Source organism: Oryx dammah, unplaced genomic scaffold, assembly GCF_014754425.2.
Source record: "Oryx dammah isolate SB20612 unplaced genomic scaffold, SCBI_Odam_1.1 HiC_scaffold_13, whole genome shotgun sequence".
Classification (NCBI taxonomy): domain Eukaryota; kingdom Metazoa; phylum Chordata; class Mammalia; order Artiodactyla; family Bovidae; genus Oryx; species Oryx dammah.
The window spans coordinates 42,680,519-42,704,361 of NW_024070197.1; the positions used below are offsets into that span (position 1 = coordinate 42,680,519).

The following is a 23,843-nucleotide window of genomic DNA, read 5'->3' on the forward strand; positions in this document are numbered from 1 at the left end:
TTGAATTATTTTTAGTGATGAGTATAGATTGCTTCTGGGCTTCCCCAGTGGCTCAGTGATAAAGAATCTACGTGCAATTCAGGAGATGTGGGTAAGATCCCTGGGTTGGGAAGATCTCTTGGAGAAGGGCACAGCAACTGACTCCAGTGTTCTTGCCTGGAGAATCCCATGGACAGAGAAGCCTGGTGGGCTACAGTCCATAGCGTCACAGAGTCAGACACAGCTGAAGCAACTGAGCACGCACACACACAGAGACTACTTCTAAAAAGGGAATAATTTGTTAGCTAATTCTGTACTAAAATGTTAACTAATAACTAAAGAATAGTTTAATATGAGTTGTAGAAGCTTATCTATAAATGTCTTAGAGACGGTCAATAAATAGAGGGTGAGTCTTTTCTGGTTTAGAGCCATGGATTTCCCAAGTATGGTCCTCAGACTAGCAGCATCAGCATGACCTGAGAATTTGTGAGCAATGCAAATTCTTGGACCCCACGCTAGAGCTAATGAATCAGAAACTCTGAGTCTGGAGCCCAGCAATCTGTGCCTTGTCAACTCTTTCATGTTGTCCTGGGATATGCTGAAATTTGACAACCACCTCTTTAGGGAAAGGCTAGTACTTCTCACCATGGCTACAAGTTAGAACCACCTAGGGAGCACATTTAAATGCCAAGGCCCAGGCTCCACTCAGATCAGTTAGACCAGAATTTTCTTTAAAGCTCTCCGAGTGATATTAGTAGGCAGCCAAAATTGAGAGTCACTGTTTTATCACATCTGTTCTCAATGATGGTTAAAGTGGAACGGCATATCAAAATCACCTGAAATTGAGGGTCGTTTAAAAAATGCTCCCCTTCTTCACAGTACTGCCATAGTAAGCCACAGTTAATGATGGAGATGTGTCATATCCCTCAGGTGTATTAGGAAAAAAAATTCCAACCATTGCTTTAGAACATGTGGTAACGAGCTTCTGTAATTTGCTGACCATTATAGATACAGTAATTTTCATGGTATATAAAGGAGACAATGTTCTAAAAATAAACACTCTTAACCTCAGCATCATTTTGATCTCCAACACTGAAGTTTTTACTATTTATTATTTGTTCAACACAGTATGTTTTAATAGAACATATGATAAAAGAAAGGTTACTGCCACTGATGAAAACTGGATTTTGTTTTGTTTTGTTTGTTAAAAACATTATCACCTTAACAGTTTGTGCTCTTCTTTACTCATATTTCTCCCAAAGAACTATTATTATTTTTAAAATCAAAGACTTTTCAACCAAAACTTGCATGAAGAATGGATTTGATTACTAATAAGTGGAAGCTCTGGAGCCTAGTGTGAGGTCTGCTGCTGCTGCTGCTAAGTCGCATCAGTCGTATCTGACTCTGTGCGACCCATAGACGGCAGCCCACCAGGCTTCTCTGTCCCTAGGATTCTCCAGGCAAGAACACTGAGTGGCCTGCCATTGCCTTCTCCAAGTATGAGGTCTAGGGGACTCTTTTTGAGGCTCTGAGGTGCTTGTGCCTACCCCCAGCCTGAAGAAGGCAAGTTATAAGAATCATCTTTAATCATTAATCATTCCTACCTACTCTACTTACTTATGGCTCTGTCAGTCCCAATGCTGAGTTTGACTTTTTGAACCAAATATTTTGAGCTTGTCTTAGACCTCACTTAAATTAAACTTTTATTATTAAAGGTCACAGACATAGATTCATAACCTTCCATTTCCATTTTGTCTCGATTATTATAAAGTACCAAGTTGTTCATAGGCTTTATTTGAATTTATTTACATACATAAAACACACAAAACATTACACACACAAACATTTTTATGACAATAATACTCATGTAAATTTGTGTAACCATTAGGAAAGTAACTTGATAATCCTGTTAAGTTAAATTTCTTATATCTGTCACCCAGCAATTCTAAGAGAACCACTCACATACACAAGAAAACAAAGGGATATTCAATGCAACATTGTTTTAATTGCAAAAACTTCTAAACATTTTGTTCATCAGTAGTGAAACAGACTCAGTTCAGTTCAGTTGCTCAGTTGTGTCTGACTCTTTGTGACCCCATGGACTGCAGCACACCAGGCTTCCCTGTCCATCACCAACTCCGGGAGCTTACTCAAACTCATGTCCATCGAGTTGGTGATGCCATCCAACCATCTCATCCTCTGTCGTCCCCTTCTCCTCCTGCCTTCAATCTTTCCCAGCATCAGAGTCTCTTCCAGTGAGTCAGTTCTTCACATCAGGTGGCCAAAGTATTGGAGTCTCAGCTTCAGCATCAGTCCTTCCAATGAATACTCAGTACTGATTTCCTTTAGGAGTGCCTGGTTGGATCTCCTTGCAGTCCAAGGGACTCTCAAGAGTCCTCTCCAACACCACAGTTTAGAAGAGAAATAGACTAGAAATTAATTACATATATAATATAAATGAAATTCTGTACAAGAGGTAATATTAATGAGTTAGATTTCAATTATAACCATAAATCTCAAAATATAGCATTGAGTGAAAAAATTGCAGAATAATTCATAGAGGATGGTATCATTCATATAAAATCTAAAAACAGAAAACAATAAGTTATTGATTGATATATACATACGTAGTTCAGTTCAGTTCAGTAGCTCAGTCGTGTCCGACTCTTTGCGACCCCATGAATTGCAGCACGCCAGGCCTCCCTGTCCATCACCAACTCCCAGAGTTCACTCCGACTTACGTCCATCGAGTCAGTGATGCCATCCAGCCATCTCATCCTCTGTCGTCCCCTTCTCCTGCCCCCAATCATACGTAGTAGAAAATATAAAAGCATGATTGGACATGATACACATCAACTTCAGGACAGTGGTTACTTCTGGGTTGGACATGATACACATCAACTTCAGGATAGTGGTTACTTCTGGGGGAAATAAGAAAGGACGGGAAAGGAATTGGGAGGGGGCACTTTTCCCTGAATCTGAAATATTTTATTTCTCCCACAATAAAAACAAAAAGATTTAAATCAGTTATAGCAAAAAAGTAAAATCTGTTTAAGATATTGAGTACTTGAACATGTCAAATTATTTTCTTTATAGTTTAAAAGTTAAAGAAATGCTTGTTTGCTGAATAATTAAGAATGAAATAAAACTCACATACAATCTCCTGCAATAGTGAGATTTAAATCTAACTGACTGAAACAAGTTCCAAACCTTTATCAGAGGACATTCTCAGTTAAGCAATACTGTGTTTAAGAGCTGTCAAGTTGAATTAAGTTTTTAGAGGCCTAACAATCCAACCCCAGTGTGGCTGCTATGATTGTTGAAACCAGAGGAAGAATTCAGCATGATCTTATGAAGTAAAACATAAAAAAGAAAAAAAAAATGTAAGCCTGCCAATAAAAGCCCAAGTAAATACTATAGAGAAATATGGTCTAAAATGAGAATTATAGCATCAGTCAGGAAGCAGGAGTGGAATTGAGCCAAAATCATGAGAACTCTAATTTTTTTTTCTCTGAGAGTAATACAAGCTGTCATCACATTTCCAGATCATTCAATCACATAAAGTGTAGTGTCCATCCATACAGACAACTGAAAGGAAGTTGCACACAGTTCTTATTTGAGAGATTTCTGTTACTGCTGCTCACCACAATCAGAAATTTTAAATGCTCTTTTTGTATGCTGATGCTGACATCTGGCTAACTAGGGAAGCTAATAGGGTAACCGGTGAACAAGAGAGAACATGTACTGAGGAGTACTAAGAGGCCCAAAGCCCATTCTGGCTAGCTAACGTCTCGTATGAGCAGCGTGTCACTCAGAGGAATGACCACGTCGGTCCCTCTGGTGGTCTCGAACAGACGTTATTCTGGCACCCGTCTGAAGCACTGTGCTCCAGTCACTGTCATGTGCATCAGTATATTGTTATCCCTTCCAGTTCACCTAATTGAACTTCTTTTTCCCATTATTTCATGATGAGAATTTGCAAACACACAGAGAAGCCGATATAACAATACCCTACCCCTAGAGTCTACAAAACTGACCCATCTTTGAAACAGTATTATTCAATTAAAATCTAGACTGGCAAGATTTCTATGTTTTTCAACAGTTTCAACTTCCCACAATGTAGCAGACACAATCAATATTTGCTAAAGGAGCTGCAGTAATAATTGCAGTTTCACATATTTCTGGCAATATAGAAAAGATATTCACAATATATAGAAGATCCTCAGCATTCCCTTGACTCAATGTCATTAAGTATTTATTGAGAGCCTCCTAAGTGCCAGATCCTAGAGAGGATGTTAAATAGCAAAAGATGAATAAGATATGGTCCTGGCCTCCAGGAATTCACAGTCTACAGAGCGAGGCAGATATGTAAACAAATCCATGAAATCCAATGTGAGTGAAAAGTGCAGCGCGGGCCCAGAGGACGAACCAAGTCAGTCTTGGAAATCAGGAGTAATGCCCTCATAAAAGGAGTACATGCGGGGCCCAGGGCTTCAAATAAATGGAATTTTGTCTGATAGAGAAGATTTCAGATGCAAAAGCTCAGCAATATAAACAGTACACCACAGGTCTGGGGAAATGGCCAGAGTATAGGGTAACAACTCTACCAACCAATTATCTTTTGTGATTCCTTCTGATTTCTCCCCACTTATTCTGTAGTCATTATTGTTTGTTGTTTAGCCCCGAAGTCGTGTCCAGCTCCTTTGTGACCCCATGGACTCTAGCCCACCAGGCTTCTCTGTCCATGGGATTTCCCAGGGAAGAATACTGAAGTGGGTTGCCATTTCTTTCTCCAGGGCATCTTCCTGACCCAGGGATCAAACCTGCATCTCCTGCCTTTGCAGGTGGATTGTTTAGCCCTGAGCCACCTGGGAAACTCTCTCTCTGTTTATTCTATGAAACTACTTTCTAACTATTGGAAGCTGTTGAATTAGTTCCTTCCTCAGATTGTGAGAACATAAAAGAAGTTTCTCTAGAGATAAAAATGAGAAAAGAAACCACATCTTGTTTTGTCTTTGTATTTCTAGTAGCTGACACAGTGTTGAAATATCTTCAGCTTTCCTTAATTCAGTGAACCACTGAAATATTTAGGAAGTTAAAGGAATAGGAATGAATGATCTATAGGATATGGTGGGTGTGAAAATGGAGATTTGCAAGAATGGTTCCAAAGTCTCCTGGTTGTGGGTGACCAGGTGGACAGTGATGTCATCAGCTGAAATAACAACTATCAGGATGAATGACAGTGGTGGAGAGGAGAGATCGTGAGTTCATTTTTTACACTAAGTTGGAGTTGTCTGCTACACAGTTGATGTGCTTCTTAATCTTCAGAATCTTTGCATATCATCTGCTGCTGCTGCTGCTAAGTCACTTCAGTCGTGTCCGACTCTGTGCGACCCCATAGACGGCAGCCCACCAGGCTCCGCAGTCCCTGGGATTCTCCAGGCAAGAACACTGGAGTGGGTTGCCATTTCCTTCTCCAATGCATGAAAGTGAAAAGTGAAAGTGAAGTCGCTCAGTCGTGTCCAACTCTGTACGACCCCATGGACTGCAGCCTACCAGGCTCCCCCGTCCATGGGATTTTCCAGGCAAGAGTACTGGAGTGGGGTGCCGTTGCCTTCTCCAGCATCTAGTTGAACTTTTGATTCATAGAGGCATGAGCAGAACGAGAATTGTTCCAGCGTTGAAAAAGAAGTTGGCTAGGCCGATTAGCCAAAATTTATAATGTTTGGAAATTGTTTGTTCAGGGCATGCTTCCCTAGATACATACTATTTGGAACTTATCCCTTTTTGGACTTAGGTTGATTCATGTCACCTTAAAGGAACAAAGAAATGATAACTGATAACTCTGTTAAGTTAGAGAATTGAAAAGGACATAATCTAGAGTTAAGGAGGCTGGGGTGGTGGGAGGGAAACTAAGAAAAAAGAAAAAAATGATCTGGGCCAGAAAGCAGACAGACATCATAAAAAGAACTGTAAAGCCTTTTTGAGGGAGGGGGTAATATAGTGGGTTTCTCTTGGTTTATTTGGTTTTGGTATTCCGTTTGTTTGTTATCCAAGTATCTACATTTATTTAGTATGTAGACTATATTTTGTATATAGTCTTATTTGACAGCCCAAGTTCGTTTTTGTAGTAATACAAGTTTTCATACAGGGATTGTACAGTTAATATATTATTAATTTTTAAAAAACACTTAAATAAATTTGATTCCCTTGCTATTTAAAAGTTAATTTGTCTCTTCATTGGATTCTGTGATAACCAGATTTTAAATTCCTTTCATTCACAATGTGAAAATAACTGTATATACACCTCTTTTGCCTTTGTTATAAGCTGTTTTCTTTTAATGCTTTTGTGCAGAAGAGGTCTAACCACAGCACAGGAATGTTTTATGTTATTGTCATAACAATTCTAAGTTTGTCAAATTGCAAGTTATATAAAAGACTTAATTATGCATTGTGCTGCAGTTGAACCAGAAGTATAAAATAGTTTGTGTGTATGCTATTTTGACAACCACAATACATTTTAAGGAAAAATAATATTTAAAATGTTTTCTTTACTATGTTAGTCTTTGGCAAGCAGAGAAGGGCTTTTCTGAAGTGAGATTAGACAATAGAGCCAACTTCATTTTTTATGCACGTGAACAGAGAGGGCTTGAGGTTATTAGTTGAAACCGAGTAACCTTTCCAGGCTTTCATCTCTTTCTTTTCAAATTTGAATATGAAAAGCATATTCAAGTCAAAGACCATCACTTTAATGACATTTGGCAGTCATTTGATTTATTAGGTTTTAGAAAAAATTTTCCTTTAAATATTTCATCATACTATGCTAATCCTAGTAATATTGCCAGCTGCAGCCTTGTACCTGTATTAGTGGAGACAGAATGGTGTGGAATTTTCTCTGTCATCCTAGTAAAATTTCCATGAATCTACTGAATAATAAAATAACCTTATTGAAATATTCAGATTTGGGTTTTTAGTTAAAGTGTCTTAGAATACATAATAAAAGAAAATGTCTTTTGAAAGAAGGGGGTAAAATTACTTCATCAAATATTGAGGGGGTTTGCCAGCAATGGAAATTGTTCTTTATGGGAATATTCTCTACAATAGGGTACTTAGGCTTTTCAGTTTGATTAATTATATTATATACTTTGAAATATCAAAATAGTAATTGCTATGGTGAATTTACACACTGATTTACATTTGACAATGAATTCCTAAAAGTTAGTTATATAAGCAGGTCTTAATATCAGGATTTTTAGTATTATTTTAAGTTATATAATTTACAGTAGCATACCTCTGAATTTAATAAAGAGAGATTTAGTAAGGGGGAATAAAGAACAAATTTTTAATTGTAAACATTTAAAATTCAGTGTAAACATTTAACTGAGGAATTAGCTTGGTGTGATCTAATTTTTAAGTCATAGTCTATTATTTGTTTTAAATTATTGTTCAAGGAAACATATGACTCACATATAATGTTTGTTACACTAAAATCTATTAAATAAGGATTGAGATGAAAATTATACAAATATATTTTTTCATTAATTCTGTAAAAATGAGATAATAAAGTATAAGAAAATTATGTTAAATTCAATAAAAATTTGTCTTTTGTTTGAAAACTTATTACTCATTAAATGAAATATGTTATGGAAGAATACACAAGAGAATGAGCTGTAGCCCTACTTAATATGGATTCATACAGTTATTTATGTTAGCATAATAGCTATAAAGTGTTCAACAGGCTTTGATCTTTGAATAACCAAAACTTTCTCAGGTACCATAGAGTAAAATAAAAGCAGTGATAAACATGTATTTCACTACATAGTTTGAAACAAGGCCAACTGATGTGTGTCATTCTGAAAGCAATTGGAGATGAAGACCTCATAATCTTCACTCCTGATGGACTGCTAGGGGGTATTTATAGCCTCAAATGTAAATCAGGAGACTATTGCCATGACACTGTTAACTTCAAACCCTGGGGCATTGGAAGCTCATTCTCTCTTTCTCTGTCGTGAATAATCTATCATGTGTAACTAGACTGTAAGGTACAATACCTTCCAAAAAAAGAAATCAACGAAGGCCAGTACCTTCATGTTTTATTTAAAATTGACAGTGACTAAAGAGTAAAGGATTTTTTTTTTGTTCATTTTTGTTGTTGTTGTTTTTGTTTCTTTATTGTGTTTTGTTTTTGCTCTTTAAACAGCCACCAGAAAAAATCCGGATTGAAATCATAGCCCTTAGCCTTAATGATTCTCGAGTAACTGCAGATGACACTATCCAGCGACTCTTCGTGGAATGCAGATTCTACAGTCTTCCTGCTGAAGAGACACCCGTGTCCCTTCCCAAACCCAAGAGCGGCCAGTGGGTCTACTATAATTATAGCAATGGTAGGTATGGTATTTATAATATAGACTTTTATCTGTGAAGGAAGCCAAAAGAACACGAGAAAGTACAATTGTTTAATATTCACATAAAATCATCAAAGTATTATCAGAATAATTAATGAAAGTCAAACCTGTAGCATAAGGATTAAGAAATTAAATTTAAAATTCAGTTGGCCCTTTGTGTCCGTGGGTTCTGCATCTTCAGATTCAACTAAAACCCAATGGAAAACACTTGAGGAAAATTCCAAGAAATTCCAAGAAGCAAAACTTACTTACCATGCATCCACAACTATTTACATCGTAAAGTTTCATAAGTAATCCAGAGATGATTTAAAGTGTACAGGATGTGCACAGGTTATATGCAAATACTATGCCATTTCATATAATGGCAGCATCCTTGGATTTTGATAGCTGCAGGGATCCTGGAACCAACCCCCCCTTGATACTAAGGGACAACTGTAATGCTAAAGTTATATCAAAAACAGTGGGAAAAAGATGTTCTAGATCTTCCTGCAATATCACAGTATCAGTAGAAAAATGCCACCTGCATCTAAAGTTGAATTTAATAAAAAAATGTATTTCAAGGGGAATAAAAGTACTATTTTTTTAATCATGATTCTAACAATTGATCCTATTTTTTTCTGCTCAGTATTGTCACATAGATTTTTTTTTACAATATACATGTGTATATATATATATATGTATATATACATGTATATCTCTCCTAAGGTCTAGATGTTCATGATTTTAATTGAGTGATATAAGTTCTTACAGTATCTTTTCATTTTTAGCCCACACATCCCTTTATAACAGTCAGCAGGTTTTCTGTTTTAAGGCTTTATCATCTATCAGCTGCTGCTGCTGCTGCTAAGTCGCTTCAGTTGTGTCCAACTCTGTGCGACTCCATACACGGCAGCTCACCAGGCTCCACCATTCCTGGGATTCTCCAGGCAAGAACACTGGAGTGGGTTGTCATTTCCTTCTCCAATGCATGAAAGTGAAAAGTGAAAGTGAAGTCACTCAGTCGTGTCCAACTCTTCAGCGACCCCATGGACTGCAGCCTACCAGGCTCCTCCATCCATGGGATTTTCCAGGCAAGAGTACTGGAGTGGGGTACCATTGCCTTCTCTGATCTATCAGCTAGTTCACATGAAAATCTACTAGGCCAGTACAGACCCAATAGGCACTCTGTAAATTCTTAGATCAACCAACTTTAGAATGATTTTAAGGATAGTAGGTATCAGTGTATAATTAGAGGGGAGTAAAAAATCTTATCAGGCTGCCATGACCATAAATTAAAACTGCTTATTAAGTTCTTCAAAAGCCCTATGTTAAAACAAACCAGAAAGATGGAGTGTTGCATTATCTTTAGCAAAGCAGGCCATCTCATGCTAGTAGAACACCAATATGTTTTTCTCACAAGTTTTGTAAATTTCATTTTGATCAATATATACAATCATACTATTGTACCAATAGGATTGTGAATGCTCATGGTTTGTTTGTTTTGCAACTGGCATTTTTGGAAACATGTTCATTGCTTGAGATAGTAATCATGAGTATGTAGAGTTCTGGTCTAGTCTACCTTGTATCTACAGTTCTTACTAGTTATGAGAACTTGGGCAAGGTGTTTAAATTTCATGATTCCCCATTTTATCTATTGAATAAGGTGCTAAGAACCCTTCCAGTTCAGATTCTATCATTCTATGATTTAGAAGTAGGTTGAGAAGTCACTTGAGGAATAAGTAGTGTGGTCAGGATAAGAATCTGATTTCTCCTTCCTGTCACTGACCTGATCTAACAGAACGTTTCCAAAGACTTCCTCACACTTTCTAAGATCTTTTAACTGCAAAGTATCAGAAAAGTAAGCCATAATCACAGTATTTATTAGTAGTGAAAAAACTGTTACTGAACTAATTTTAATGAAGGTACTCACAAGAAAAGAGACAAGCTCTTCTGTTTTTTTTTAAATTATTATTCATTGTAAAGGTTAGCAGGAGACTGGTTGGTTGAACTGACAACAAAGTTGTTTTTTAGAAGTTGGTTATGCATTGAGAAATTTGGCCATGCAGCACAGCAGATGTTTCCATTTGCTTAAGGAGCAATGCACGTTATTCTTTGGGGAAACCTGTGGTACATGCTCAAGTTTCCTGGATTTTGTTCAGTCTCACATGATGACCTAGGTCTGTTTGGGCTTTTTGTCAGTTGCTAGAGGTTGGGGCTTCCCTGATAGCTCAATTGGTAAAGAATCCACCTCCAATGCAAGAGACCCTGGTTCGATTCCTGGGTCAGGAAGGTCTGCTGGAGAAGGGGTAGGCTACACACTCCAGTATTCTCGGGCTTCTCTTTTGGCTCAGCTGGTAAAGAATCCACCTGCAATGCAGGAGAACTGGGTTGGATCCCTGGGTTGGGAAGATCCCCTAGAGAAGGGAACAGCTACCCACTCCAGTATCCTGGCCTGGAGAATTTTATGGACTGTATACTCCATGCGGTTACAAGTAGTCGGACACAACTAAGCGACTTTCACTCACTTCAGTTTGGTTAGTTGGCATTGATTTGGTTTTTTGTTTTTTTGTTTATATTTTCCTTTTACTACAAGATATGCTACTAACTGATTGGTATTTTAGTATTTCTGATGAATTATTAATAGTCACCTGATAGCAACAAGAAAACCAATAATCTATTAGAATTGAATGCTTTAGAAGTATTTACTATACTTTTCTGCAGCTTCTATTTCTACCTATTGAGTTTTGACTATATAGAATTTTCAAGGTTAATTGAAAAGAATTTTAAGGATATTTATATGGTGGGAAGGGAGAGAAATGTACTTTGGGCTTAGAGGCAAATTAATGCTGTTTTATATCTATTTTATCTAAAACAATGAAGTTCTAGATCATCAGCAAATTTGAGAAATAATTAACCTTGTAGAAGGCTTATTTTTTACTTAAGGAAGACATATTGAAAGTGCTTATTTTTTAATTAATATGTTTGCATCTCCTTCCTTGTAGGAGAATCTCCTTGAATCTTTGCTTCATAAATAACTTCTCTCATTCATCTAATTATTGTAATGATTTAACAGTCACTTGTTACTTGATATAAAAGGTCAATATAATATAGCCTTCAGTTCAGTTCAGTCGCTCAGTCGTGTCCGACTCTTTGCGACCCCATGAATTGCAGCACGCCAGGTCTCCCTGTCCATCACCAACTCCCGGAGTTCACTCAGATTCACGTCCATCGAGTCAGTGATGCCATCCAGCCATCTCATCCTCGATCGTCCCCTTCTCCTCCTGCCCCCAATGCCTCCCAGCATCAGAGTCTTTTCCAATGAGTCAGCTCTTCGCATGAGGTGGCCAAAGTACTGGGGCTTCAGCTTTAGCATCATTCCTTCCAAAGAAATCCCAGGGCTGATCTCCTTCAGAATGGACTGGTTGGATCTCCTTGCAGTCCTTACATCTTCCAAGTCTCATTAAATGTTAGTGAAAGTAGTTTTATTTCCAAACTGACTTTTTGACTGAGACAGAAAATTTAAAGGCCAGCTAGTGCATGCTGTCTCCTATTGGAACACCATACCAGTTTAGAGGTGAACTGAAACTTGCGATGATTTTACTCTGTGGTATGACTTGAATCGACTCAGAGGAGATCTATATACTGAGGCCTGAATTAGGTACATAAAATGAGAGGTTTAGACTAGTGATCCCCAGGATTATTCATAGCTTAATTCAGTCTTTATTAAGAGGTGTTAGTACCAGTTTCACATACACAAAATAGATCTTTTTTAGGGTTACTAACACTAGGGGGAAAAAAAGAATCAAAGTTGAATTAACTTGCTAGACATTGGTAGCAAAAACAAAAGTTGTGTTTTATTGAGCTTGAAAATATTGCTTGGAGAAGGCTGAGAGAGCAAGAGAATAGTTTGGTTAAAAAAAAAATAAGATTAATGGTAGATCTAAAGAATGTTGTCTGGGCTGAATAACATCTTCTAGAGTTGACAGTGGGAAGGAAAAAAGGTTAATGAAATCGTCCAATGTTTTTATGAGTCTTATACAGATCTAGGCCTTTAGTCTCTGAGCACTGACCAGTCCATCTGTTGGAACAATTAAAATTTAATTCACAAGATGAAAAGGATGCAGAACTTTAGACTTTGTTACTAATGAGAGGAAAACCTTGGCAAAGAGAAGGACTGAGGGGAGATACTAATAACACAAAAGTTATCTGAGATTCAAGGTTATCAGCCCTTAGCCTGCCAGGTGCCTCTGTCCATGAGATTCTCCAGGCAAGAAGACTGCAGGAGGTTGCTACGCCCTCCTCGAGGGGATCTTCCAGACCCAGGGGTGGAACCTGCATCTCTTCTGTCTCCTGCTTTGGCAGGTGGGCTCTTTACCACTAGTGCCACCTGGGAAGCCCCCTTATATAATTAAACTATCTGCATTTCTTCTGCCAAATAACATTGCTAAAGAAAATAGGGATTTCCCCAACCTGCAGAAATGAGGGATGTAGTTTCTGATTTTTGTTTTTTATTGGAGTTGCTTTGCAATGCTTTGTTAGTTTCTGTTGTACAGCAAAGTGAATCAGTTATACGTATACATGGGTTGTGTTTTTAATGGTAGAGAATTCAAGATCACCTCAAGTATTTGGACTACTGGTTTGTTTCTTTTTTGAGACACATCCTTTCAGTAAGTTTATGTCAAATTCTAGCAAATCCTAAACCCATGTAGCTTCTGATGAGAATGAAAGGTAATTATCTTAACTTTTGGAGAGTTCAGATTCATTTCATAATCACCAGGATTGCTTTTTAATGGATATTTTAAGTTTTGAAATGTAGTTTTTTTTTTTTTAACCTACCTAATTCAGAATATCAAATGGATATTCTTGGGATCATAAGCTGATTAGAGGTAACCTAAGTGTCTCCCACATGTTTAACACACAAAAAAAATGTTTACTAGCTTCTGATCCTTTTCAAAAATCAGGGAAGGAGCTAATTTAAAAAACTGATTTCAAAATCAACCAAGGGTCTAAACCTTGGTTCTCAATGGTATCCTGACCAGCAGCTAGGAAGATGTTAGACATGTAGATTCGCAGGCCTTCCCCATACCTACGGAGTTAGAAGTTGAAGGGGAGCCCAGTCATCTGCATTTTACCACATCCTGCAGGGATTCTGATGCACATTAAAGACTAAGAGCCATTAGGATAGATTAAGTTCCCGAAGGCCTCATTTATACAAGCAGGAGAGCTGTACTTCTCACTTGGTACACTTTTGGAGAACCAAACTCATCACTGTGTAGCTGGAGTTTTTTCTAAAAGGAAATTTTTTATTTTCAAGTATAGTTGTACAGTGTTGTATGTTAGTTTTAGGTGTACAGTGATTCAATTACATACAAACATGCAGATATATATGTATATATTTCTTTTTCATATTGTTTTCCCCTTATAAGTTATTACAAAATATTGAGTAGAGTTCCCTATGCTATAGAGTAGGTCCCTATTGTTTATCTGTTTTATGTAAAGTAGTGTGACTCTATTGATCCCAAACTCCTAATTTATCCCTCCCCCCACCTTTTCCCCTTTAGTAAACCGTAAGTTTGTTTTCTTTCTCTGCTTTGTAAATAAGTTCATTTGTCTCTCTTTCTTTTCTTTTTTTTAGATTCTACATATAAGCAATATCATGTAATATTTGTCTTTGTCTGGCTTACTTCACTTAGTATGATAATCTCTGGGTCCATCCATGTTGCTGCAGATAGCATTATTTCATTCTTTTCAGTGGCTGAGTAATATTCCATTGTATATACATATATTTATTTGGAAGATGTAGTATATATACTGTGTGCGCACACACACACACACCTCCCACACTTCTTCATTCATCTGTTGATGGACATTTAGGTGGCTCCCATGTCTTGACCATTGCAAATAGTGCTGCAGTGAACATTTGGGTGCATGTTTCTTTTTGAATTACAGTTTTCTCTGGATATGTGCCCAGGAGTAGGATTGCTGGCTCATATGGTAGTTCTGTTTTTAGTTTCTTAAGGAAGCTTCATACTGTTCTCCATAGTGGCTGCACCATTCTACATTCCCACCAACAGTGTAGGAGGGTTCTCGTCTCGCCACACCCTCTCCAGCATTTATTATTTGTCAAAAAGGAATTTTTGGAAGTGTTCAGTCAAGAGAATTGGTTAAGGTACCAAATGTAACGAAGCAATATCCCTTTAAGAAAGTGTGAAAGGAGAGTGAGGTGGCTTCTCTTGACACAGTGATGGAACTCGCTCACATTTAAGCCTGTGCTAACAGCACGGTTGCAGCTTAAACAACAGGAAGAGTTCTGGCCTCGTGTGGAAGAAAGAGGTTTAGCAGGGAGGTTAAGAAGTCAGGCCATGACGCAGACCTTCCTGGATTCAAATTCTAGCTCTGCCACTTCCTAGCTAGGTTACTTGGGGCAAATTACTTAGCTTCTCTAGGTCTGCTGATTGTCTGTAAATTGTGGGTCAGCCTGGTTCTTAACAGACGTGATTGCAATAAGCAAAATACTGAGTGTAGTATGTAGTACATGAATGTCACTCACCAAATGGTAGCCATCACTATTTTTATCTTTGTTAAGAGACTAGGAAATACATTGTGCTAGTCAACTGAATGAAGCAAAAGCGAAACATGTCCCAGCTATACCAGTTTTTACCAGTTTCAGTGCCGTCATTCAGTCGCTCAGTCGTGTCCCGACTCTGCGGCACCACGGACTGCAGCATGTCAGGCTTCCATGTCCTTCACCATCTCCTGGAGCTTTCTCAAATTCATGTCCATTGAGTTGGTGATGCCATCCAACTACCTCGTCCTCTGTCTTCCCCTTCTCCTCCTGCCTTCCAGTCTTTCCCAGCATCAGGGTCTTTTCTAAAGAGTCAGCTCTTCACATCAGGTAGCCAAAGTATTCTTCAGTGGTAAAGATGTTTTTTTAAAACGTTGAACATAGAATTGCCAAAGATTCAGCAATCATACTTCTGGAAACACACCTAAAAGAATTACAAGCAAGGACTCTGACAGAGTTTGTACATCATGTTCAGCACAGCATTATTCACAATAGCCAGGAGGTGAACAACCTAAATACCCATCAGAAGACATAAAATGTGGTGTGGTGTGCGTGCTAAGTCATTTCAGTCGTGTCCAACTCTTTGCATTCCCGTGGACTATTGCCCACTAGGCTCCTCTGTCCATGGCATTTTCCAGGCAAGAATACTGGAGGGGGGTTGCCATTCCCTTCTCCAGGGATCTTCCTCACCCAGGGATCAAACCCACATCTCTTACTCTCTTGGATTGGCAGGTGAGTTCTGGTGGCTAAAATGAGGTCCCATTGTTCTTCCGATAGTGGAAGAGCATGACGTTTTTAAAAAGCGTGACATTTTAGCACTGATAGGTAACACACTATATTTATAAAATTTACAAGAACCCTTTGTCTTTTTCTATTTGTGTAAAAAATTACAGTAACTTATATAATTGGCCACATTCACTAGTACGGTGAAGGATCATGCAAAGAACAATAAGCTCAAAGTTGTAGTTTGGCCTTGGTTATTCCTTCTCGTAAACCACCAGCCCACCCCTACACAGACCTTTGCGCCCCCCAGCATGTGTGCCTAACTCAGTGCCTGGCATGTACCATCTTTGGCCCTCAGTTTTTACTCAACTGAGCCAAGGATTAAATGAGTTGATAGCGTCATAATTTGAGACTGAACTCAAATTGTCCAGGGAAACATTCTCAGTATAAAATACGTTTGTTCCCGGTGAAACCTGGCTTTAGAATTGTCGTGGTATCTTTCACCCTGTGTGTGATAAAGGAATAATCTCTAAATTGAGATCTGGTCACCAAAGAGACTTTAACTCCATAATGGCATCTGCAAAAGAAATGTCTTCCACAGCTAAGGTATGGCCGAAGGGCTGCCAAGCTGAGAAAAAAATAAGCAGGATGAAAATTGAAGTGTTCACACTCCAAGATGCCATTTTCCCAAAGTGCAGACGCTTATTTACTTTTACGTGTTCACCGTCTTCTTCCTGGTGGGACTCAGATGAGTTATCTAATCTGATATTTCAGCTCAGTAAAGTCTAGCCACATCCCTGCATGCCAGAGTGTACCTTTAAAACCCACAGACAAACTCCACACCCGAAAAAGCCTCTCCCCACCTCCCTCCAGAAGTCTATCCCGTACCCCCCACCCAACCACGAACAAACGTCAGCCTGTGGATTTCCTCAACCCAACACACTAGGATGCCTCTTTTATTTCATGTTGTGGCAGGAAAGAAGGATTAAATTACCAGGGCTGTCAGGAAGGACAAGCTCTCTGCCATACATTATCATTATCACTCGCTCCTTGGGTGAAAGAAAATGCAGTAAATCCCTCAAATACAAAGCAATAAAGACCGCTGGCTTTTACTGTTGTGACTGCCACTGCCATTAACAGGCAGTGACAGCGATGTGGCACTCTCAGATGTTGCTCGTACCTTCTCTGACAGTGTGCACACAGGCCTGCCAGTGACATGACTTTAGATCACATGACTGTTCAGATTTGATTCTGGTTTCCAGCGCTGCTTTCTTTTCCCAGGCGTACAAGTGAGGTGGCACGCATCTCTAAAAACAGGGATTTCTACAAATACAGAATGATATTAATGTAGCATATTCCTGAGTGACTGCCTCCTGTGATTTTTTTTTTTTTTTTGGTTTAGTGATCTACGTGGATAAAGAAAACAACCAGGCCAAGAGAGACATCTTGAAAGCTATACTACTGAAACAAGAGATGCCTAATAGAAGGTATATTTTAAGCATTCTAAATTACCTGATGGTTTATACAAGGTAGCATGGTATGGTTAAAAAAAAAAAAAGCACAAGATAAGGAAGCAGAACACAACTTCCCTGATTCGTTCTGTGTCCTTGAACGAGTATGTGACCTCTCTGCGTCTCTCTCCTCCTAGAAATATCATAGCCCTGCCTATCATACAGAGTAGCTGTAAAGATCCTGCAGTGCTCTGCAAACCAAAAGACCTTACAGTGTAGTTAGTATATAAAGTACCCCACTGCTATTGTGACTGTAAAGCTCCTAATAAGGATTGCCAGGAGGGGGCGCTCTGGACCCCAGTGTCCGGAGTATAATTTCTTGTTCTGTCTCTAACTCTGACCTCAGACCACCACGGTGTGCCTCACTTTCTGCACCTGTAAAATGGAAACAATAATTCCATATAGGGTGGATGTAAGGATTAAATGAGATGATACATGTTAGATGGATAGAATAGCTCCTCACACAAGAGTTTAAGTGCACGGTAGGTAGTCATTGCAGCCATGATAAGCAGTAGTAAGTATATAATAATATTATTATTTGTAATAGCTCCTCAGCCTTTCAGACATTTTTACATCACTATCATGGTTTAATAATTCATCATTTCATGTTATTTTTAATGTCTTTTTCAGCCAGTTTGAACAGGGCACTTTGCATTTTGGGTCAGTATAGGAGTTAAACCCTTTTGAGAAGGAGAAAAAGAACATGATCTTAGTGAGTTCGTGCATTTGAGTGAACTCCCATCCATGCAGTCTCAGGAGTTATCTCAGTGCTGCCTATGAATGCTGAGTGGGGCTTCAGCAGTGCCCCTTTACTGGCTTGTCCCCCTTGGCCTGGAGGGGGACCCTTTATCTCCCCATTGTCTTCTTCTCCTTGCCTTTATGGCCCATGAATGACACAGCCTCTCATTGCCTTACCTGAGCTTAGCCCCCAACCTGAGAAAGAGACTCAAGTTCATCTCTTTCCTGGAGGTCATGAAGTGAATGTTCACAATAGATTTTTCAAAAGAGCTTTCAAACTAGCATCCAATCTTCTGTTTCATAAAGGAAACTGAAATTCTTTGCTCTTAGGATCTGACAGGGGCTTTTTCTTTAAGTCCTTGAAATACATGTATTGTTTCCTTGGATCTTGATTCTGAAGAAAGAGTAGGAAAACCCTGTTAATTACTTGGAGGCTTGGTGTTTTTCCCAGGACGGTGGATAGTCACTCAGGCTTTACTCACTTTGCATACTTCAGCGTCTTGCAAGGCCCCTCACATACCACCAGTCCCTCAGGCATCACAGGTCACTAGTGACTAGACAGCACTGGCCGGGTCACCTGCTTCTCTGCGGTCAGCAAGCTATGTTATCACTGTCCAGAGCTGAGCTTTAAACTATAGAATTAAGAAGTCCACAGTAGCTATAATGACTCCCACTCTCCCATCATTGTTTCCCTTAAAATTTCTAAATGCCCCCCAGAGACACAAATGTTCATGTCATTTTAGAAATACACAGCAAACGGCACTGCAGGGCCAGAGTGACCGACTCGGGGCTGACGACAGCTGAGGGAGGGTGGGAGCGCCAGCCTCGAGCTCCTCTGACTGCCAAGGGAGGGACGGGGCCATCGCGGGAGGCAGTGTCATTTTCTTAAGGAAAAAAGAATTTACATCTGTCCACAGGCAAAAGACAGTTGTGATTCCAGTGAATGTTCTTGCTTCTTATAAATACTCTGAGGCCACAGAGTATTTATAAATACTCTGAGTGTCTCTGTTTTCTATTGAAACAAGCTTTTCCCATACCTCCTAGATTATGAGAACACGTTTGCTCAGACAGCATCCCTCTCGTAAACTGGTGATAACATATTTAGCCACAGCTACATAAGTTTGACCAAACTTCCCTGACATACATAAAATGATGTGCGTTGTATAATATAGTGAATTACATATAGCACCTTTGCTTGCTGCCCCATGCTGTATTTACAAGTAGGTAAGCGTCACATTAAAAGTGAGGCAACACATTGAAATGGGAGTCTGAAAACTATTTCTTTGAAGTCATAGTTTTGATACTGACTTAAGCCTCCTTTTTGGTTTCATTTCTTCCCTGTAAGTGTTCTACTATGCAGATCCAGCGTAAAACTCACAGGTGACCCTTAGTCTCTTCTATCCTGTTTCATATAAAAAGGAAGTATTTCAGAATGTGGAAAGAATCAAAAGTGTCATTTTAGAAAATTATCTAAGGAGTTTCAGTGTCTTCTGGTTTCCTAAAGGACAGACAGCAACGTCTGAGGTCTCAATCTTGAGGCCCACCCAGCCCAAAGCTGGCCTTCTCCAGCCAGTCTTCAACTGGGACTTTGGTTTTGCAGTTCACATGGTAGTTCACCAAACATTTATGATCCCTACCTAAGTATCAGGAACGAGAATGCTGGATAAGAGGAAGTCGCTGCACTCATGGAATGTACATCTCGCTGAGGGAGACAGCCAACAAGTCAACCAACTATATATTACAGTAGGTACTAAGAGAAAGCTAAACAAGCTGCTAAAATAGAAAATAACGTGAAGGGAATCCCCTGGCAGTCCAGTGGTTAGGGCTCCAAGCTTCCACTGCCAGGCCTGGGTTCAATCCCTGGCCTAAGATCCCAAGATCCATGTAGCCCAGCCAAAAAAAAGTAGGAGTAAAGAAAATAATAATAACATGAAGGCAAATCCAAGGAGATGACATTTAAGTTGGTTAGTGAAGCCTCTTCAGCACGTAAAGCAGGGTTCCACCTCTCTTGTCTGACAGGGTTCAAGGTAAGATAAGATGTGTCTGTATGAGTCCATGTATGTGTATATACAGTTTAGCCTAAACCCAGGCTGAACTAAATAGTTTTTAAACCTTCTTAGTGCACCTTCTTCCCTTTTCAGCCGAACATTCTTATTTTTGTATTTGATGTCTCATTTTGCTCTCAATAGAATTTAAACCAGAAATACTGCTTGTTTTAATGTTTAGCTCTTTTGTTGGCATTTAGAAGAGTTGGGTTCTTTTTTTTCCGTTTTGTCTCAGAATTCTCATATATTCAGTGGAGGTTGTAGTCTACATTTGTAAAGTGATAGATATTATCCTTAGATGAGACATTATTTAAGGATAACACTTAACATTATTATTATAATCTTGTAGCCTCTATCTTTTCTGTAAGTCTTATGGGTATAAAATGTGCATCAAATATCACTTCTAATTCCTGCTTTTCTAAGCACACTCATTTTAGGACGATATCTTTCATCATTATTCTTCTTGTTTGAGTGATATAGCCATTGGGTAATTTGGGTGTCTCTGTTTTCTATTGAAACAAGCTTTTCCCATGTCTTCTTTTTCTGTCCCCTTAGAAATGGAGAGGCTTAAGGAACTCTACCTAGGTTAAAAATAATAATAATAAAAGAGCAAACACTTATTCAGTGCTTACTGCGTTCCAGGTACTGTTTAATGTATCATCTAATTTGATCTTAACAAGAGCCGAATGAATTATTACTGTCCTACAGATAGGGGAACTGAGATCAGAGAGGTTAAGTAATTTGTACAAAGTCACACAGCTAATAAATAGTAAGGCAGAAATTTGAGCCCAAAATAGATGCCCTTAACCACTTAATCTTTTTAACTTTTTATTTTGTATTGGAGTATAGCTGGTTAACAAATTTGTGATAGTTCCAGGTGAACAGGGAAGGGACTCAGCCATACGTATACATGTATCCATTCTCCCCCAAACTCCCCTCCCATCCAGGCTGCCACATAACATTGAGCAGAGTTTCCTGTGCTATACAGTAGGGCTTTGTTGTTAACCACTTAATTTCTCTATTTTATGCATCATATAAAATATCCATCTTACCCACTTTGCAGACCATTCTGTAGTCTTCACAATTATACAGTTATTGTGTAAATAGGTATTACCTTTGGTTTCAACTTAAGGGATTTCTATTTCCTGAACAAAATGTATTGCTAGCCAAAAAGCAGGGACTTAGTAAAGAAATGAAATGTTGAGTACTTTTAGCAAATTATTTTAAAATATTGTCATGTTTACCTGTAAGTATTTGGAAAGGATTTTAACTGTGCATATTTTTCAAGGCACAATGTCTCAGAGACTTAGATTTTTACTGAAGAATGTTATCTAAGAAATAAATTTCTTGTTTGAGTCTGGTTTGGGATGGATACATTTTGAAAATGGTTAATATGGTAGTTTACAAGGATTCATGGTTTAAGCTATGCTGCCAAGACATATCAAAAGACTACTTAACTGTAAATTCCTGTCATTTGGTCAATCCGTGTTTGGCCTCAACACAAGCCACTAATTCAAATCAGTTCCATCAGAACCCTACAATTATATGTCTAAAAGTAAAATAAAACTTGGATGCTATGATTATAAGTTAAAAGATTGCTGAAGTAATACAAACATTTCATATAGCTGTTGGGCAGAACTACAGCATTTATCTAACATAAGTCGGAATATATAGAACACAGTTGGTTAAGCTGCTTAGTAGAAATTCTAAAGTTGTGCGTTTCTATAGAAAATGTTACTTTTCTGTTGAAAACACTGCCCTAACCTCCATGGTCTTTACTCCCTTGATCCTTTTAGCCTCAACAGTAGACATGTCAAAATATGATCAGATAATTGTGTAATAGAGTGAACATCTGGTTCTTCTCTTCATCTAGTAATTTTCTCAGATTCTAGAGATAAATGGTAATCAGTGCTGAGAAAAGTGAATTAGTGTTCATGTGAAGTCTGAGTGTACGCTAATCATTCTAATCATTCATAGAATAATTTATCTAACATAATTTTCTTTTTATTGGAATGATAGAAAACTTTGAAATGTCACAGTTTGTGATTTTTTAAAAACACCCGTTCAGGAGTCTTGTTTCGCTTGTGGTGGTCTCCTCACTTTCTGGTGATGCTCTCTGCTCTTTCCCTCCTCAGTGTTCGCTTCACTGTGGTCAGTGACCCTCCTGAGGACGAGCAGGACCTGGAGTGTGAGGACATTGGCATCGCCAGCGTTGACCTCGCTGACGTTTTTCGGGAAGGGAGAGACATCATCGAGCAAAATATTGATGGTACGGGTGGAAGTATTGCTCAACCTGTACCACCAGCAATTGCTGAAATCCAAAGCCTTTATTAAAACCTTTTTGCTGGCTGCAAAGATGTTGAGTCACACACTAGCTGAAGCCTTTGCAACTCAAGCTGACTTTCTGTTGAAGCTGGAATCTCTCCCTGCATCCCCCTCCTTCTCTGCCTTCCTTTGAGTCAACAAAAATTTTAAAATAATTGTGTTTCACAAGGAATTACTCATTTTGTTAGTATGGGGGGGTCGGGGGGTGTGACAATAATTTGGCCATTGGATTGTTTTAATGTTGTTTATAGAAGCCTCATGCTGTCAGGCCTCATTTCAGCTAAGGCATGCTATTCTGAGTGATCGTTATAGTGTCTTTTGCAAGGCTCCTCTTTAATTCAGTGTTACAATCCGGTGATAGAGTCACAGCTAATAACTCTGACTCATTTTGGTCACTTGCTTCTCATCAAGATTCAGGGTGGAGTTAGGGATTCTTTACAAAAAGTCCGCTCCTCAACTTTCACCTCACCAGGTGTGAGTCCCACCAATGCCTAATTTCTACTCTTTATCCTTATATATCACATTTAGAATCTGCTGAAGGAATTGTACTTTACAAAATCAAGACTTTTAATAATAATAATCAGGGATGGCCTGAGGTATACAATAAATGGAGCAATGAGGCTGAGTCCTAGTCTCACTTCTTAAGTCAGCAGAGCCATCCACAGCTGGAAGACGATAAATGGTTTGTTAACTCATAGATTCATTCGTTAAGTGAGCACTTAACTGAGCACCTCTTAAGTGCCAGGCACTCTGCTTATACCATAATTCAGCCATCAAGCTTGCCCTGGATATGTGTCAGTGCTCCAAATTCAGAATCAAGCCAAATAATTAACCAAGTTAGACCAAGTAACCAAATTAGAAACCTCTTCTGGGAAATTTTATAAATGGTACACATCACATACATATCATATACATGTCACAACTTCGGCAAGCATAGAAGAAAAAGATGAGAGGATTAAAATATTAACCTAAATTCTATAAAGACAGCCAGAACCAAGAGACAAAAAGGATCAAAATTATCTCTGCTTTGTATTCTTAATCTCTTCTCCAGTCAGTTCTGTTTCACACACCATCTTCTCATTCTGCAAGACCACAAATGACCATATTGACCTGATGTCAACAGCTATTGTGGCCTTGTTCTGGGAAAGAGTCAGAAAATTAAAACACTAGTCAAGTCAGGTTTTTATTGCTTTGGCAGACATAGACATGAAACATCCCAAAGAAGAGGTAACGACTCCTCTGTGTGCTGGGGACCACTTGTGCCCCAGCAGTCTCCCTTCCTGCTCATTTCTCTACCTAAGTCTTTGTATATTAAGTTTTATATGAATGTTTCCTTACAAATTTTCTTGGAATTAGGCACACACACATTAAAAGTTCAAGAAAACCACACATACAAAAACAAAAGAAACTATATAGACTCCTAAGTGCTCTCAGACTTACCAGGTCCAAAATTCTGGCCTTGAGTCACTAGTAGGTATCACTGTTCACAGAGGGTGGAGTCTGAATCGGCAGCCCATTTCGCTGTCACCCCTGAACTCAGAGAATGATCAAACAGTCTCTCTTTGGCACACCA

At 38.7% G+C, this 23,843-nt stretch overlaps 1 protein-coding gene across 4 annotated transcripts in view; it reads left to right on the forward strand.

Annotated features, from left to right (window-relative positions):
* The window catches only part of RPGRIP1L (RPGRIP1 like), a 100,696-nt gene that overhangs the window by 73,102 nt on the left and 3,751 nt on the right, over positions 1–23,843 (forward strand). For all 4 annotated transcript variants that reach the window (XM_040254045.1, XM_040254046.1, XM_040254047.1 and 1 more), the window contains 3 exons: positions 8,180–8,363; positions 17,054–17,138; positions 22,081–22,214. In XM_040254045.1, the coding sequence (XP_040109979.1) occupies positions 8,180–8,363; positions 17,054–17,138; positions 22,081–22,214 (403 nt within the window). The remainder of the gene's footprint in view (positions 1–8,179; positions 8,364–17,053; positions 17,139–22,080; positions 22,215–23,843) is intronic.